At 39.4% G+C, this 19,623-nt stretch overlaps 1 protein-coding gene across 3 annotated transcripts in view; it reads left to right on the forward strand.

Moving 5' to 3' along the window:
• arhgef12b (Rho guanine nucleotide exchange factor (GEF) 12b) overlaps positions 1-19,623 on the forward strand; it is a 56,208-nt gene that overhangs the window by 12,079 nt on the left and 24,506 nt on the right. For all 3 annotated transcript variants that reach the window (XM_066658656.1, XM_066658659.1, XM_066658658.1), the window contains exons 2-3: positions 18,000-18,020; positions 18,904-18,998. In XM_066658656.1, coding sequence (XP_066514753.1) covers positions 18,000-18,020; positions 18,904-18,998 — 116 coding nt within the window. The remainder of the gene's footprint in view (positions 1-17,999; positions 18,021-18,903; positions 18,999-19,623) is intronic.

A 19,623-nucleotide genomic window follows, 5' to 3' on the forward strand; every position in this document is an offset into this window, starting at 1 on the left:
TCAATAATAGGTTTACACAGAGCAAAACAAACACAACGAACATACAAATGCACTGATTAAATACGGCAGAAATGAGAATGGAGAAGGAAGAGAACAGAGTGAAAACTAAAATCCAGAGTTGCTTCTCTGGGCTCTTGTCCTGAACTGAGCTGTGGCTCATTCTGCAACTAGCCGTTCTATACAGTGCTGTTTAGACAGGGGGAGAACGCGGCCGTGGGGTTTCATCTGTAAGGTATTTTGACCAAAGTACGTCACAGATGTTTATTTAAAACATTAGGACTGTGTTCACTTGTGTAAAAGAAAGAAAATATGTCCTTATTCAAAGTCTATGACAATATGTAAACACATTATCTATAAGCAATGTTTTTGAAGTCTTTCCAGTTTCTTCTAGTGTATGGCTAGCATGATTTTATTATACAACAGAAAAAGTATGGTCTAACGGTGTGACCTTTCACAATCTGTACTGCTTGTCCTAGAGTTATGGGCTGGAGCATAATTAAATTAATTACAGAGAATTTGTACATGACACACATGACCCGTGAATAGTAACTACGTAAACTGTGACACACACACACACACACACACAGAGAGAGCTGATAACACGTTGTCATTCCATGGTGCTCCTCAAGAGCTTGTTAAATACATTTTATCTGTGATTGTTTTCCATGTGGATGAGTGTCAGTGGTAGAGTTTTTACCATGCCTTATGTGTTTGGATGGCATGATATTTCATTGTCTCTGAGGCCTAGGAATGTATTCAGAGACTGATTGCCTTTCTTCTTATTTAACAGAAAATGAATCAGAGTCTCTGTCTGCATCAAGCTGCAGTGACTCACTCTCTCCTACATCTTATAGTCTGTAAAGCTGCAGGAATATGGAGAATGTGGAAAATTCATTTAAAAGAAAAAAAAAGCCTCTGAGTTGCTGCCGTTTGCATCAGAAACACCAGCCACAGTACTGGAGGGTTTTGGGATTGGCAAGGGTCAGCTTTGTCTTTGAGATCAGAGCCAGTCTAAACATGGAAAAGAGACATAATGACTTCTGAATTGGACTGTATTGCTCAGACCTAATTCTGTGATTCACTGATTTAAGTGTATCTGCAGATGCAGCCCTGTGCAGGGGGGGTTCTCCATGACTAAGCATCTGATTTGATGGAATTTGTTGGCAAGGTAGTAACACATGTAACAATAGACAAAGCTAAGTGTAAAAACCACTTCTAGACCTTTATAAGCTGTGCAGTAACCCCTGGACTGTGTTTTCAGTGGAATCAGCAAACAGGGCCTGGTTGCGTACATGCTGCGGAAACGTACAAGACTGTAAAATCCAATTTTAATACATCTCTGGTAAATCAAAGGAAGTTAGTTACTTGTAAAAAATATGTCGGTGGAGTACAGATGCAATGAGGTTTAATGCTGTGCCCTGAAATTTAAACAATACAAATATAAAGGTTCTGAGTTTATATTAAAAGATGATTCAAAATTTGTAATTTTAATTGTTACCTGTAAAAACAGCATTTTTCTAGAAGTAGAACCTGTTATTGTTGGGATCTGAGGTGTTTAATGTTGGGAGGGTTTAAAGGCTGGGTTTCAAAAATTTTGATACAGTGTTGGCTGTTGTTATTAAAGTATCCAAATCTGTGTTTCACGTTCTGGAGAACAGAGGTACGTTTATTTGGGTTGTTTTAAATGTGCACAACGAATCGTGATGATAAAATAGACTTTTCTTTTTTTAAAGCTTTATATTTTCTGTTGGGTATCACAGCCATTTAGCATGCGATATCAGTTTATAGCCTGTTTCAAAAGTGCTTAGCAGTTAGTATTTTGTTTCTGTCTTTTTATAGAGCTGTTTCGTGATGAGTAGGATTCAAAGCAGCTGCTTAGATTCATGGCCATGTTTATGTTTTGATTGTTAATCAAAGCCTAATATTGTTACAGTTAAGGGTTTGCGATATGACGAAGGATAAGAATATAACCACAATACACCATCACAGTAAGGTCGTTAAATCATGCTACAATGCACGTTCAATCCGCTGCAGTTATAGGTTCATTTAAGCTAAGTCTCCAAAGGTTTTTACTGCTATACAGTTTAATGGGAGCTTGATTTTGTTGTACAGTGTAATACTTTGGAAAAATGGAATTGTAAGAGGTTAATGCCAATCATTGCTTATATCTGATGCGTTACACATCAGACAAATGGGCAGACTCTCAGGACTATGATAACATAAACCAGTACTCTAAAATGTACCACTACTGAATTAAAAGCGGAAGAGTATATTACTCCAAACATTAACACTCTTCCTCACAAAAAAAAACAAAACTGTTGTGCCACGAAGCCCAAAGAGCCCAGAAGCTATTCACACACAAACAAGACATACCAGCTCTTGCCTTGCTTGCGTCAGTCCATTCATTAGTAACTCTCATGTTTGTGTAAAGAATACTTGCAAAAAAATGTATTGAAATAAATTCCAACAACAATCATGTCTGTAGACCAATCAGGGGCAGAGTTATGGCAACACCCCACCAAGAAGGCGGGACATCAATAGAACCATGACACACGCAGCGTGAGAGACGAGGCAGACAATTTTATTTGAGAAAAGCAAAAGTTGAAAATGAACCTCTGTTTACAGCAAATGAGACTTCAGCAGTGAGGAGCGATGAGCAGAAGCTCATTTCTTTTAGCTGTTTTTACTCTGTTCTCCTTTTTTCTTGTTTTCTCAATTTTTACGCAGTGCTTTTATTTCTACACACTTGATACTTGTTTAGCTTCATCTTTGCTCTCTCACACACATGCAGGTCCATCACTGTGATTGGAGAGGCAATTCTGATTTATCAGCACTCTACTTAAAACACAGCACACAATCAGTGACTTATTTTTCCCTAGGTTTTCAGACCTAGGCAGACTGACTGTGTTGGTGGGCTCCCAATCCACAAATTAATGTCCTCATGCCCTGAACAAATCATATTTTGTTTCAAAATATGTCTTGTTTAATATACAACATCCTTGCTACTATTTCATAGTGTTCGCTGAACGCTGCCAACTAGTATGAGGTGCTTGGCCACTTACTGTGTAAACTCATTTGTAAATAAGCTTTGTTTCTCCAGATTTCAGTTTTGCCAGGGGATTAATAGGCTTCAGTATTATACTAGGTGAAAACATTGCAGATACAACAAACAGTAGTAAGCAAGCTCGTCCCCAGGGGTGGATGATTTCTCAGACATTGGTTTGAGTGAGTTATTAGGCCAGTTTAGCCAGCTGAGTAGCTTTTGTAAACTGGCAGACTCTATAGTTTTCCCATAGGGGGCACGCGTATGGACGGAAGAAGTGCACCTGGACCTGCAGAGCTTTGTTCCTGCGTTCCACATGCCTCTTGTCTTCCCTCTGTCCTTTTTTTTTTTTTTTCTCTCTCACTGTTACTCCTTCCTTCCCTTTCCCTCCATCTCTCTCCAGCTCATTGGAGCGAGTCTCAACAGGAGGCACGCCCCTGATGAATATCACCAAGTAGCACAGCTGGCTACATCTGCCCCAAGAGTGAGATAAAGGCGGCTCCGCCCTGCTCCGCCTTTTGCACAACATCCTGCTGCAGCAGACCGTTACTCATCTGCCACAGTGACTGGGCATGGCACATTGCATATGTGACTACAGCCATGATCGTGCAGTTAGCTGGACAGTTGATATTTCCCTTTGTCAAAATAACAAATGTGTGTTTATAAAGTGAAAATACAGTGAAAATTTGATTTTACACCATTTATTTCTTCATAATGTATTAAATGAGCCAAGGCATGTTGAGTGTCTGAGGTGTGCTTTTAATTCTGCACTGGAGCTGTGGGGCTAATGTAGCTATTAAAAAAATAATAGCATACCTACCAGTTGGCATTGAGTTGAGTTGTTGAAGAGGTTGTTCTCTGCCCTTGTTCTCTGTCCATTATTGTGATTGGACACAACGTGACCAGATTTACACATTTACAAAATATAAATATTATGTTATATATTTTTAGTTAAATTAATTTGAGAAAAGCATGATGTTTGTCCTAAGCAGCCCTAAATATTAACAGAACATGTTAAGATGGACTAAGTGCATGTCTGATCACACATGAAATATATATATAAAAAATAAATAAATAAATAAAAAACAAAATTTGCAGCTCAGTTACATGGTTTCAGTACTTTGTATACAGTTTCAATTATATGTCAATTCCTAACATGCATGCAGTACAATTGCTGAGAATACAAACATCATCCTCTTTAGTTCATTGTGTTTAGTGATCATCTGAGGCATAACTGTAAGCTGCGCTGCTCTATAATTAGCTGTAATTATGTGAATAACCGCGGGCATGCCGGTTGTGCTGGCTCAGAAAACAGGCCTGAGGCAGGAAGGAAAAAACAACAGCTTCTGATTCCTAAGACTGATGTGGAAGCACATGATGTGCACGCTTGATGTGAATTCAGTAAAGAGTTAAAACAACCACCAATTATAATGATTTGCAAATAAAGAGAAGCTTTTGATGCACAGTGCTTCTCTCCTTTCCCTAGAAATGAGGGCATGTTAACTCAGTGACTGAGAGCCTCTCATTGACTGTACCACACTTTAATATTCCCCTTTTTTCTGGAAATTAAAGAGTTGTTTACGTTAAGTATTAAGTAACCACAGCATGGCAGTAAATTATTCACAAAGATTCAAGCAGGAAATCTGGTGGAGTTTCAGCAAGTCATCGAACTTTTATAACGCATTCATTTGATTAAGAAAAGCATAAATATTTTGTGCCACAGATAACTTCATTGATGCTAAGAAAGACACATGTTGGTGTTGCGGCAGTTGAGTGCAGTAGACACGCAAGGCAAATTGAGTTGAGGTTAGGAAGTGTTTTATTGATTGCACCTGTATGGATTTGGGTGTTGATGACTTTCAGTAAGACCCAGAACTGTGTTAACTTTTGGAAAAGTTTTAAAGTATGTCCACTGTAATAGAAACAACAATTGGTGTGAAATTTGCTTCAACAAAATGTTACTTCGCCTAAACCGAAGTTGTAGTCTTTTGCAAAATGACTCCCACAGGTGTCAGTTATCTTATTGCATATTTTTTTAGGCCAGAAATGAACATTAATTAACATTAGCTTTATTACTTTGCCACTGTAAAATATTACAAACAAGAATTCTAATAATAGTTTATAGTGGCTGGACAGTTTACTGGACTGGACAGAGTAAATGTTTTCCATCAAATACCCAAAATGGCCACCCCTACCCTTCAGTAAAACCTGGTTGTAACAACACGAGTGATCCGTTCCCACACCTGAATAGGCCGCAGCTGCAGGGGACCATTGAAATAGCAGCACACTCTCTAAGTGATTGGCAACAAAGGCAACTGCTGAGCCGGGGCTTTTGTTTTTGTTCCCCTAACAAAGTGCGCAAGCTGACCTCCACCAGAGCTCCAGCACAGAGGGAGGGCATGTGGGCACTAATGGAATTGATAAACTAGAGCAGATAGGCAGCAGAGAAACCTGCAGGAAACTGGCTGATAGCTGAGGGCTTTGCTGAGTGAAGGCAGGTCACTTTCCTTTTCAGTGTCTGGTTTCTGCTCAGACTCGAAAGTTGTTCAGGTTCAGATGGACACTAGGGTCAGATATGGACACCATTTTTTTGTTTTATCATAAATGTAATGTATTGTTTTTGTAAGTGGTGTCCATGTGCCCATTTGTACCTGCACAACTTTCGAGTCTGAGCAGAAACTAGATTAAATCTGAGTCTTTGTAGGTGATATTCACGGTTGGTATTGGACAGAAGAACTTCTGTTATCCCTGTTTTTGAGGCGGAATTTATAAAAACAATATTCATATTTGAGATCCCATAAAGTCCCAGACCCTAGAAACCACACAGAACAACTTGTTTCTTAACATTTAAGATTGTGGGGGGGCATTTCAATAACAAGTGATGTGTCGTGTAGTCCTAATGATCATTTTATCAGTTACATTCTTTCCACTAATTCATTTCTTCCAGGTCACATTAGCACCCTATCTCCAGACCTGAAGAGGTATGCATGCTGAGATAGATTTATCTTCTTGGGCCTCGAGTGGCAGGGCTCTTGAGCCTGGCTGCGAAAAAGCCTGCACTTGGATCATCCCTCAGGAATTGTCTGGTATTTTTGGCATCTCAGACATGAGTATTGTTGTTGCGCCCCTTTTTTCCTTTTTCTAATCAAGATGCTAAGAATAGTACCAGGCCTTGGTCACTCCCTGTGCTTTTTTATGCTAAAGTGAATGTCTGAACATACAGAAAACATCATCTTTTTTTCCTTTCTTTTATTAATTGTTTGACATTTGATTTGATTATAGACATTTTAGTAATATGTAATAATATGAAAACTCATGCCTAATGTATTTAATTTCAGTGTAAATGGTGAATTTACTGTACAGGTTTTAGTAAGGTTTGGGCTGTATCACATTTTATTTTACAATCATTAGGTAGTGAATGTTACTACTGACGGCGTGGGTTTAATCATACCATTGTAACTTGTAGAAGGGGTTTAATCACACCTGGGGTGGGCGTTTCGCTCTTGCTAAGAACGGAGTAGGGTGTTTCTGTTGTTTGCGGCGGAGGGGTACTGGTCTCACTGCAGTTGAATTCTTCACTCTTTCTTTGACAGTTTAGAAGAACAATTACCTTTGTTACACACCTGAGGTAAATCGATTTTCTGCATTTATCCCATCCATGGTAGTGAACACACAAACACAGTAGTGAGCAATACATTTATCCACACACACCAGAGGCAGTGAATTATTTAATTCTAAATTTATTTAATGTGCAATGGGCGACTTTAAAAACCTGCTTCTGAAAAAGCAAATTTTACTGACTTGTGGTGGAGGGACTGAAACGTTATGAAATAAGACTCTACTTTGTTTATAAGCCTATCTGGCCAGCTAACAGGCACTTGTGGTTTAGCACACCACAGCAGATGATTTTCCAGCAGACTGAGCTTCAAACACACATTTAGAGGATTAAGCCTCATACCTGTGAGCATAAAGTGGAGTAAAGGGTCCTCTGTCTGTTTTCAGCTTCATTTCTCTTTCTTTTAACCCAAACTCATCGATTAAACTCACAACTGTGGTGGACTACTGGGCTTGTGTTTTTTTCCCCATACCCGTTTTCAGAGTGTGACATCACAAGCCTCTCTTAAATGCACCCAAATTAACTGTATGTCCTTGAACTTAGACACAGAAAATAAATTTGACACACTACAGCCATGATACATACAGCCCTCATTCTGAGATACCGTCCACGTTTTCAAACACTGCAGTATACAGTATTATGGTTATACTGCCCAACCCTAGTGAAAGGATGCACTTGATACTCTAGGGTTTTTGTACAATTTCTGTGGTTCTTCAGTAAGTTTTCACACAGTTTATAGGAAAGGATAAATTATTTTTGATATGGTGTTGAGGTGTTAAGCTAAACTGTTTATTCATTCGTTCCCTTTGTTAGGACTGTGGCACTTCTGTTGGGCACTTAAAGGCAGGGAAACATGTCATGCTCATTTTCACTCCTCTCCACAACAGTCATATGATGTTTCTGATGTTGGCGGTGGTTCTTGGTGAGGATTATGCTTTTGCCGTGTTTGCCATAAATCTACAATTAGCCGACTTTAAGTGCTCTCTGCTGCTGTCACTGCAGAAAGAGCTCTTCAAGCTGTGGGCTCAGATACTGACTCTCACACATCCTCTAAATCTCCAGCTGCTGGTCCTCAACTGACCGCTGCTCTATGGGGCTGTGGTCACTGAATGACTTATTAGCCATGTTCCTTTTAAAATTCAATAAAATTGAATTTTCCTGAACAACGGATTTCTATGATTAAGAATCATTTGTCTGTAAACTTGTGTGCTTTATAGAAGCACATGGCACGCTAATCATGGTCTGTTTCTTTATGTAGGAGGGAAATATAATTTTAAAAATTGTTTTCATTCACATTGAGTAATGTCATATTTGTTTTGAGAACAGTGTATTTAAGTATTTTCTGTAATTTATTGTGCACAAGGCTTAAACGCACCCTTGACTGGGCACCACCCCAACATAGAGCATCACACACTCGCTTTTAAAGGAACACTAGCTAACATTTTGTATTTTGTCTTCTGAGCGCCCCCTACAGTTGCAGTGTGTATTGCACGTTTACAGCACTATCCTGAGATCAAGCTGGAGTGGTAGGGAATGGAAGATGGCTGCTTACCCTCCTCCAAAAGTTCCATAGTACAGTTTCTGCAGTGCTGAGACTGGAGCATAAGTGAGAGAGGTTCTGTTCTCCCTATTACAACTCAGTGGGGTATCACAATGATTTTGAAGCTGTAATTGGGGAAATACTACCTAGTGTCGCTTTCAATTCTGTTTGGTTTGTTTTCCTCATGGTGCCAAGTGCAGACTTTTGAAAGGTGTAAATTTAAGTAAAACAGAGGCTGTTTTATGCAGGCAGGAGAACTCCAAGCATGATTTGATTACAAAAAGAAACCACAACTATTCAAGGTTTAACAGCATTAATATTTTACAGAAAACCAGAACCCATATAACAAGCACATAACTGTGTGGGGTTTGAGGCAGGTGTGATAATTCAGGCTTCTGTTTTTTCTTAGCTACAATTTCTTTGTTGCTAAGTGGTAAAATTGCAAAATCCAGTTTGTGTAAGTTTTGCTTTTATAGCGCTTTCACAGTAAAGAGTAATATGTACTGTATATTTAATGTGCATCTGAACTCAGACAACCATAGGTTTGTTCCAGTAATTCCTGCCCGGGGATTTAAGAAACCGCTGACGTTTTTTGGCCTCGTAGATATGTAAATATGGCCCAGTCGTCCAGGGCAATGTTTACATGATTTCCGAGCACTGTGCATTATGAAAGTCAAATTACCAGCACTAGTATTGGAAAACAGCACTGTGCCCTTTTTTAACACGTCTCTTATCCTTATTTCCATAATCAGACGTTTAAAGCTGCTTGATTCTTTACATGTGCTATACTTAAGTCATTATACAGCGTGCCTTACCACCACCACCACCACCACCAGCAGCAGCAGCGTTAGAGCTGTGTGCTCATTTGTTTTCCTTTGATATTTAAAGATTAAAGCGCTGTGGCTTTTTTGGCCACAGGCTACTGTTTGTATTAGTTTATTCAGATTAGCCAGAGCGCTAATGTTCCGCACAACAAAGGCTCTAACAAGCCTAATGATCCAAATGTAGAGCACACGTCAACTCATGTTGGATGTGAATGGGAGACATGGAAGATTCTGAGTGCTGTCTTCAATGCAGTGCTGGTGTTTGTTTTCAGCTTTGCATTTCTCATATCTCTGTTTTATTTCTGTAGTTAAATCAAACAGACAAACATCTTTTTGTAATTTCTGTTGGGTTTTTTTAGACCAATCCTGCTGTTTCATTCCCAGATCAAGTTATTCTTTGCTATATGTTTTATACATGTTTTTATTAGTTCATATTAGTGGTTTTTTTCTCCCCCCCCCTCCTTTAAGCATCGGTTAGTGTTTCACACTAGCTGCTTGATCAGCTCGTCAGACAACATGCTTTTTACTCTGGCCACAGGCTTGGACTTGTTTTCTTCCAATCCCAGACCCTTGACCTCTGACCCAACAGCTCATCCTCAGCAATCTGAAAAAGCTGTTAGGCCACAACGCTCTTCTGCACTGATTCTGTCCCCAGAAGCTGCTCAGTGAACATGTGCTTTTAGTCACACTGTAGAAATTCACAGGCTATCAGTGTTGTTATCTGTGTTGGAAAGAGTTGCAAAATTCAGTGACTTCATGATATTTCTGTTTTTTATGTTACATCAACAGTAAAAATATCAAGTCATTACAGAACCACTGAACGTTACAATTCATTCCACCATACGTTTTTTTTGTATGTTTCCTAGGTCTTTCACAATAGCCACTTTTTGTCATCTATATATTGTCCCAGAAATAATTCAGACAACTTATATTACTGCCATTTTAAAGCTATTGGCCTGTTTGAGGTGCCACTTCTGGAATTATGTTTAACTGTTTGCTTCAGTGTTTAAATAATACAAAAATGGAACGGACACTTTCCTTGGATTACACTTAAGAGTCAGTAGTAAATCACTCTTGGAAATTCAGTTTAGTGCAGGATTTATGTTTATCTGGGTCTGGAAAACCAGCCCTGGCAGCCCATATGGGCCAATATTTCAGTTCTGCATTTGAATCACTACATACATATTAATTTTGGCCAATACATATCGATCAGCACCACAGATGATGTATAATTCCTTAATTACGAGCGTTGTGGTTTTCTAAGAGTTGAAGGGATTAAAGTACCTGGAAAGTGTCTAGTCTGCAGCGACAGAATTTTTCGTCTCTGTCTGGAACTTTTCTGTTTGGGCCCCACCCTTGTCTCTGCCCCTATTATCTGCTGCACTTGTGCTTCTTTTATTGCATCATTTCTGTGTATAAATACGTATAATACCTGATTTTTATTACTCAGTTATTTGTCTTGCGTATTTTGTTTGGCTTTTAATCCATATTGACTGTTTCTGTTTTCTGGTTTTACCGTGTTGATTGTGGCCTGATGTTTTAGTTTCTGTGATTGAGCATGACCCTGTTTGGCCATGCCTTCATAATAACAAGTTGACAACAAAATATCCTAATGAATGCACTTCAAACTTACATTTGCCCATTCAGCACCTCCAGACTTGTGAAATTCATTACACCTTACTGACCATTGATCTTTACATTATTTGAAGAATGTTTCTTGGCTTTAAGAAACAGTAGCAGACCATTTTTATAGACTGTTCTAGGCTTAAAGTCAGTAGTTGGGAGAAGGTTTCTGCAAAAATATATAAATACCATCATTACTTTGTTTGTTATTGATTAGCTTCATCCCTAAGGCAAGGGATCTGTTATCTGGTAATGTCCCCTCATTTATAGAGGCTTGAATACCACCAACATGGTTATTCTGTGAATTTTCCCACAGTGCACAAGATTCTCACGGCTCAGAAAGATTGCGTTGCTTTGCATGCCCTGGGTGGATTAGCCGTGGCAGCTGAAACGGATGCTGTCTCTCTGTCTCTTTATCTTTGGTTCTCTCTCAGAGTGAACACTGAAACCTAAGCAGAGCATGTTTTAGTAAAATTGAATTAGTAGCCTTCAATGGTTTAAGTTAGTGCAGCTTATGCTGTTAAGACAATAAATTGATTCCTGTGTTTTGCTGCTGAGGCCTCGGCTGTTTATACTGGACATTTATTTTCTTTCAGAGGAGGTAGGCATCTCGGGTCAGAATGTAACAGTTTTTATTTACTACTTAATCTGACTTTAAGTACTTTAAACAGTCTGCTAGCCATGTATGTTGATAACTACCTATCTAGTTAGCATTTACAGTACTTTCCATTACTAATAAATTAGTTTCTACAGTAGTTGCAGAACCATTGACAGTCGTTGCTAGGACTATTTTCCACTATGTACATTATTTTTAGCACGTCAGCTACGTTTCTGACTCAGTAAAACTAGGTAAATACAAGACTGAAAATAACAGATAAAATTTCTACAATGTTATCAATTCAATGAATATAAATTAAAATGACTGGCTGTAGTTACTGGTCTGTTGCTGTTCAGAGGGCATTGTCAGATTTCCCCCTAACCATAACCTTCCACTTGCTGGTATCTGCCTTCTTACTGGTCTCCGGCCTGTATGTCCCTCCCACTTGGCGACCAAGCCATCCAATCAGAAATGACCTTTGTCATTTGTCGTTTCCGATTGGCTGAAACTGAGGCATTTTGTAATGGCTGTAGGTGCGGAGGGAGCACGCAGGGCAAGAGAGAAAGAACTGTAGATAGTGTGTGTTCAAGAAATCTTGCTAGCTCAAAATATCCTCACGCAGAAACCTTCTTGCTCACGCAAAATATCTGTGTGCACGCACACAGAATTCTGGCACAACAATAACGCCATATGTGAGGGCCTGTGTTCCTGCCCAGTGACTCTGGGTAGACTCCAGACCCACCATGATCCTGAACAAGATGAACTGGTTACAGGAGTTGATTGATTGAATTAATTCATGTAAGGAACCATGCACCATGTAAGGAATAAAAACCTATTTGACTGAAATAATTAATTTTATTGATTGAACTCACGAAGCTGAGATTGTTCAGGGTGCAGTAAAACATGGGATTGAGGGCTCTCTTGAACATTAAAGTTTTAACAGTGTTGGTGTTTCCACCATCGCAACCATGACTAACAAACAATACACAGTATATGATCCTAGGTAAAAAAAAAAATTTTCACAGTTTAAAAATCTCCACAGCTCACTTAATTTAGCTTAAGAAGAGCATGATTACTGGAATTGCCAGGTATCATGTGTTTTAAGGTGCTTGAAATTTGGCGGGCCGTACTGAAATTAGCCGACGTTTGCTCAAAAAAGTATGTTTATTTTGGCTGCTCTGTAGAATAATTTATTGGTACTAATAATGTGTATACTTGAAACAGTTCAGATCCTCCAGACTGAAAGGCTTTCATGTACCTTTTCACCATTTGGCATGTGGCCTGCTGCTAATGGCATGGCTGTTAGTAGTTTGTCCATTTTGTAAGGTTTTATTTGCTTTTACCTGTGGTATAATGGAAGCTAGGTGTTATTCCCATTTGGGAATCTTATAAGCCTGGGCTATAATTCTGCCTTGGAGTGGCAGCCATGACACTGGGTGAACTGTCCTCTTCCTAGTTATTTTCCCAGTGTGTGTTGACCCTTCCCCCTTTATCCCCCTCTACTCTCCCTGCCCCCACCCGCCTCTCGCCATAATAATAAAACGTGAGCAGACAGCGTAGCGTGAAGAAATGTGCGTCCCCGAGCAGTGTCAGGCCACGCTGGTTCTTTCGCTCGCCCTCGTCAAGTTTATTGGGGCAGAAGGAGAGATGGGTCTCCTCCCTTCAGGGCCTGGGCATGAAAGCTCATCCTGGAAGCACTTGGGAGAGGCAAAGAGGGACAGAAGAGGATATAAGGGTAGAGGAAGATGTGGCTACTGTATAATGCAAAATATCCCCCTTTTGAGACTATTAATGGGGCTCCTCCTCCTACCATTTCAGGCTTTATTGGCTTGAATCTCGTAAAGCATATTTATGAATTTGAGTTTTCAGCGTTGGCCCACAGGTTGGGCTGAACAGAAGTGAAACAGAATCACACATGCATCATATTTAAGAAAAAATATCCATATTTTGAAACATGGTTAAATTCTAGTGTTGCTTGCAGTTTTAAAAAAAGCATATTGCCAATTTTCATTAGATGGGGCCACCACATTCTGTGTGTTTTGAATATTTCGATCTGTGTCTGGGCTTCTGTTTGAGCTGCAGTGCTTTAATGCATTGATAATTTGAATTTGGGTGCAGTCCAGTCTAATACTAACAAGCTTAAGAGCTTAGAAGGCAAAGGCGTACAAATCATTTCAAACAACTCTAAAAGCCAAGGGTTGATTCGCTAATCCACTGGCGGCAATTTACAATAATTGAAGAGGAAATAAGATTGCAATGTGTGTTTTTTATGTTTGTCTGCTTAACCTATATCTTCTTGTGTTTTGCTTTATTGTTTTACTACTAATCTTTAGGTCATTTTGGATGATTGCCAGGTTTTTCTTTGAAGGGTTTTTTATTTCCCCTCCCCCTTTCTTGTTTTGGGGCTGCCCATTGACCTGCTGAGATACATAAAGCAGTCTAGTATTGTTAGTGTGTGTGTGGTAGTAGACCAGCACATTGTGTTGTCCTGATACATAGTTTCTACATATATCCAGATTCTTGTAGTAGGTTATTGTCTGAGGTTTTTAAAAGACTCCAAAAGCTCATTTTGAGCCAGTTTCAGGATTTAACTCTTAGCATGTTAAAGCATTTCCTGGTGAACATTAATGGCAGTTGCAGTAAAGAAAACTGAAAAGCAATACAACACTCTTTGCAGCATACTTTTTCTAAAAGCACAAATAAAGTAAATATAAAATGGACAGATTTCATGCTTAGATTCATATTGGCTGTACCTTGGACCTCTGAGTAGTGAAACAGGTAAAACTGTTACAGCAGCTTTATCATTGTTTATGTATGATATTATTTTGCACTGTAAGGTCATTATTTTATTATTATTATAGTACACAGTATACAGATTCTGCTTATTGATGAAACTGGATAACTCTCATATTGAATAAATACACACTCCATCAGTCAGCTTTAATATGTCTCAGAAGCAGCCTATTTCTGCTGCATGGTTTTGGTAGCTGCTCGTCTCTTGGACCCGTGCCCATATGAAGCTCACAAGACTGTGAGAATCTGCAGTTTGACCTGATCAATGATGCATATTGCTGTATGAATATTTCCGTATTCTGCATACCGCCTTAGAAATGACCATGACCCTGTGTTCTGCCAAAAACGTTGAATTAAACTAAAAAGTCCCATCAGCTGGGCATCGTACTTTCAGGGTTATTTCAAAAAATATATATTTAAAAAAAAAAATATATATATATATATATATATACACCAGACAGGCTCCCAGTCCGTCATAGACCATCAACAGTGCATAATTTAAATTCTGTTAAATATTGCAGCTTAGCTTTCTGATGTATATATTGAAATATGCATGATTTGTTATTGTGAATTTATTAGATTTTCAAAATTATGAATAGACACAGAGATTATTTTATAAGACTTGTACATTTATAAATGTTCATCTCTTCGGTTCTCTCCTCTCTGCTCCTCTACTGTCTCCTTTGCTCTGTAATCCTCTCTGCATTAGAATATTAAGCCCTTCCTGTTTCCACCAAGCCCTCAAGGTGATTACCCATTTTTTCCTCCCTCTCTGTCAAACACAAAAGCTTTGGAGTGGATCTCTGCTCAGGCACTTCCCTCTTTTCTGTTTCCTCACTGTGTTTGTAGTATTCACTTAAATCATGTAAGGGTGTGAATAATGATATTTAAGTTTATATATATATATATTGGGGCAACGTGTTGAGTTGGCTATCCCCCTTAACTTTTTTTTTTTGTTTGTTTTTCAATCATTAGGACTTGACTCTTGGGAATAGTTGGCTCAGATGGAGAATGATTTGCTTCTGTCTGTTGTTTTCTGAAAGTTTCCAAAAAAAAAAAAACCTCAGAGTTGGTGAGAAGGGGTGACAGAGAGAGAGATTGCACAAGAGAGAAAGCAAGGGAGCCTGAGAATTTTATTTTGGCCAAATCCTGCCCCCTGCCTTCACTTCAGTCCATCTTCCCCCCCATTCCCTCACCCCTCCCCCTTCCCCAAACCCCATTCACACATTCAGGAAGCTGTCCTCTCTGCCAGGAGCCCTCTCTGTTTCCGGGAATCGAGCCCACAGAGCCGCTGTGGAGTGGGCTGGCTCTGACGTGAGAGCTATTGTTCCCTTCATTGTGGAGGGGAAGGAACAGCAACAAAAACAAAAACCACCCACGGAAGGAGCAGAGGGAGCGAGGGAGGGAAGACGACAAGTCTGAGCTATTTCTGTATTTTTGTAGGGAGAGGAGCAGAGAGAGAGAAGCTACTCCAGTTCTGGAGCTGGGCATTAGCATTCCTACACTGGTGATTAGATAGCTGGCTCTTTTGGTTGGCTGATGTATCATTTATATGGTATCGTGATATTTAATGATGACATTTAACACAACATATCATCAAAAATACCAGATAATGCATTTCACTTAAGAGTGGGCTGGTCTCCTGATTGCATTAATAAGTTCACTGGTGGTTCATGGGTTATTTTGATGATATAAACAAAAGAAAACTACCCTGCAAATGAAATAATATGAGTTTTTGGGTCTGATACGATAACCAGTAATTAGCACATTGGTGTAGTAGGTACAGTACTTTGGATTAAAATTACATAAATTATCTTTATTGTTTTCTTCAGTATTTGTACATTTCTGTACTGTAATGCGTGCATTATTTACTCCGCTATCTGAGAATCGCTGACACTTAACATTCGGGATGTCACAATACCAGACATTTTGATACCTGACATAAAATAAACCAATGAAATGAATGCATGTCAACATAAATGTTTTTATTTCAAAAGTATATATAAAAAAAAAAGTTTTTTTTCATTTGTTTTGCAGCCTCCCTCAGACCCCTCCTGTATTTAAATGGTCTCAGTGGGAGAAAGGCAGCTAGTGAAAGAAATCTAAGCTTTGAAAAACGTATTTATTTTCTTGATTATTTTTTTGATGAGCTTGTGGCTCATAAAACAGTTTGGGTCGTCTCACTCGCTGCATGGGTCCGTTAGGAGCTGAAACCGAATGTGCTCTGCTGAAGTATGGGTCTGTTTGTCCCTCCTCGTTTTTGCATTGCCATGACTTGGACCCTGGTGGGATACAGACCTGATTGACATAGGACGCTGAGAGCCTAAATTACATGGGGAGCGTATTTTAATTGTTCTTTGAATTTTTTTGTACTTTTTGCAAACATTTTGCCAGTACTCATTACACAAGCATGAGGACTACTAACAAGACCAAATTTGAGTTTGTTTTCAAGGGGACAACCTAAGGTAAGCGCTGGTGTGCTTTGTCTGTGAGTCGCTCCTGGGCTCTTCATGCTTCATGACGCAACCAATCGCAATGGACCTGTTTCTTCTGCCAATGCCATTGCTCGTGTTGAAGTTGTTTTAGCTTCCTCTGCTTATTTGCAATGTATGCTTATGGTGACCTCACATGGTCTGGGAGATCTGTATCGGTTTCAGAATTTTGGTATCGACTTGGTACCGAAGTATCGGTTCTTGTGACATTTCTACTTCCGTTCGTGTTTACCCTCAAACCGGCAATAAAACCAAAATTCTTTGCAGCCTGTTCTCTGCAGAAACTGTGAAAAATGTCCACACAGCAGATACCCTCAGTGCATATGCCCTAGCACAAAAGGCGCCAAGTTATCGGTTGTAACATCGGCTAAAAGTTCAATATCAGACAGATAACAATAACTAAAAAAGTCCACATATTGAGAGTTAAATATCGGTTGAAGATATATCATGCATTACTAGTAATTCGATAATGATTGCAACCCTGCCTTGATAGATGTCAGAATATGTACAAACAAAATGAATGCAGGCTGAAACCTAACCCTGGTCTGTTGTGCAGTTGTCTTCAAAAGTCTTTAATTTGATATAAACAGATGCTTTAAATGGCAACTTTGACTCGTGCAGTGTTTTTTGACATCCTTGACCATCTTGAGGCGTGGTGATTTGTCCGCAAACATGTTTTCCGTCTGTGCCCTCATAATACTGTGCTGTGGCAACAGTGAGTTGAAGACTCTCCCCTTATAATGTGGTGCCAACCGAAGCTTTTTCAAGCAGAAATGTTAAATGGGTTTACAATAAGGCCCTGAGTATTGTGTATATATTTCCCAGGATACTTTTAACATGCTGCTAGTTTTAGTTTAAGAAATGTTTAAGTAAGTAAACCTTTAACTCAAATAAAGGGAAGAAATCCAGCTTGTATCTAAGACCATCTACATGTGTGCATGGATATGGATATACACATGTAAGTGTTTGAATGTAACAATGAATGTAGATAAATTACTAGTGTTATTTACATAATCATGGTTCTTTAGTAAAGGTGTGCTCTTATAAAAAAATCCATCTATGAAGATTGAGACATGTGTAAAATGTATCTGATCCTAGGACAATACATGAACTTCTCAAACAGATTGTATCCAGCTGATGTGTATGAAGAACAGGTGAGGGAAGGGCAGCAGTAATAAACAGTCAAAGGCGGATTATGTTATGTAATTTAGCAACAGTAGAGCCAGGGCTCCTGTTTGTAGTGTCATGAGCAGACTGGGACAGGTGAAGGAGAAGACAAACTGGTTTGATTCTGTCCTGCTGCAGCAGCATCTGTTCAGCTTTGACCTGCTCTGTGACTAGTGGCGATGTAATTCAGGTTTTATGTTACTACCAGTGCATTTACCACATACTGTATGTATTAGTATTAGGTTTTTTTTGTGTGTGTCTCCCCCACTCCATTAAAACATGTCTTCTTTCTTTCTCTTGCAGGTTTCACAAAAAAACAATCAGGTGAGTCCAGAGTAACAACTTCTGCCGTTATTACCCTTTTCCCTCAGCCTGCCATTATCTCTTAGATGTCTTGAGTTACTAGCATTCATTTCATGTTCAAGGGTGTTTGTTTATATAAAATGCACATTCCTTATCTCCAGTAACAACTGTGAGGTTTAAGGGTTAGAACAGAAGGGAATTTCTCAGGCTGAACATCTAATGCCCATAGTGTAGCTGAAAATGTGATATTGTTGAGTCAGTCTGTTAGGGTGTGAGCTGCTAGACACAACACTGATGCTGGAGATACTGTAGACACGGCACAGTGGCTCACTCATTGCTGCCGTCTGCTTTGGGATTAAAATGGCATGTGCAGCTCCTGGAGGTCTGTAGTGTTTTCCTTGGCCTCTCTGACTTCATCGGTTTATACATAAGCCCTTCATAAGATGAATCCAGTGTTTCTGAGTAGAGAAAGCACTAAAGGGAACCAGCATTAAAGCAGATGTACACTTCCTCTTGTCTTAAATGTAATACATCAGTGAAAGTATGTTCGGCATCCAGACCTGTTTCCAAACCCTGGCCCTGGGGAAAAGACTTAAAAATGTTATCTGCTTACAACACACCTGACCAGCCCATTAATCGCACCACTAATCAGCTGTGGTAGTGGAAAACAAACCAGGTACCTAAAAGTGAGTGGTGTAGATGCCATACAGACAAAAGCACCATAATGTGCACCTGTTGTTAACACAGGCCTCCCTTAGTGCATGCACAGGTTACATAGCCTCCATTGTGGTGGGGGGGGGGGAGACGAAATGTTCATGAATTTGATATCTCTTCTCCATATTTCCTGGAACTAATTTCTGGAATGCTGTAACCAAACTAAACTCATGTTTTTGTGTGTGTACAGGACAGGAAGTATTCTCAGGCAGGACCACCCTCCAGACAAGAAACCCAAGAGTGACAAAGTGTCTGTGCCCCCCTCACATGAGTTTGACCCCACAGGTACTGATATGACTCCTTGTGTAATTCAGTCATGAACGTTTTTAGATGCAGATAGAGGCAGACATGGGGTGACTTTGACGGATGCTGACTTGGCACCTCATGTTCCTCTTTTCTGTTAAAAACTCTTAAAAAGTCGAGCTGTCAACCTCACAAGCAAATAGTGTTTTAATTAGTTACCATTAATACATTTAGTTAGCGGGGCATGGCTAATGCCGCTGGTGAGTGTGCACAGAGCAATGCCTTTTGAAATGAAACAGTACATTGTTGGTGTCAGTTTCAGGGAAGTAGGGATGTAAAAATGTTTCCACCTTTAAAACCTTGAGAGTTGTAGAAGTTCTCGCACTGAAGGAATTGCAACTAACAAGGGGAGCACTCTAAATTTGTTTTAAATTAAGAGCACTTACTTTTCAGAGGCGTATATATCTCAATACACAGGACAGTATGGTTCAGTATTTCATCTCATGAGTAACTAAATTATGATTTAAGACTAAATCATAGATCCTCTTGTACCAGGCAGTTTCCAGCAGCTTAGACAGTTTCATAAGCATGATGTTGTTTTTATTTACTTACTTATTTATTTATTTCCCTGAAGCCTGGGAATATATAGGATTACCCAGAAACCCAT

Source organism: Hoplias malabaricus, chromosome 2 (assembly GCF_029633855.1).
Source record: "Hoplias malabaricus isolate fHopMal1 chromosome 2, fHopMal1.hap1, whole genome shotgun sequence".
Lineage (NCBI taxonomy): Eukaryota > Metazoa > Chordata > Actinopteri > Characiformes > Erythrinidae > Hoplias > Hoplias malabaricus.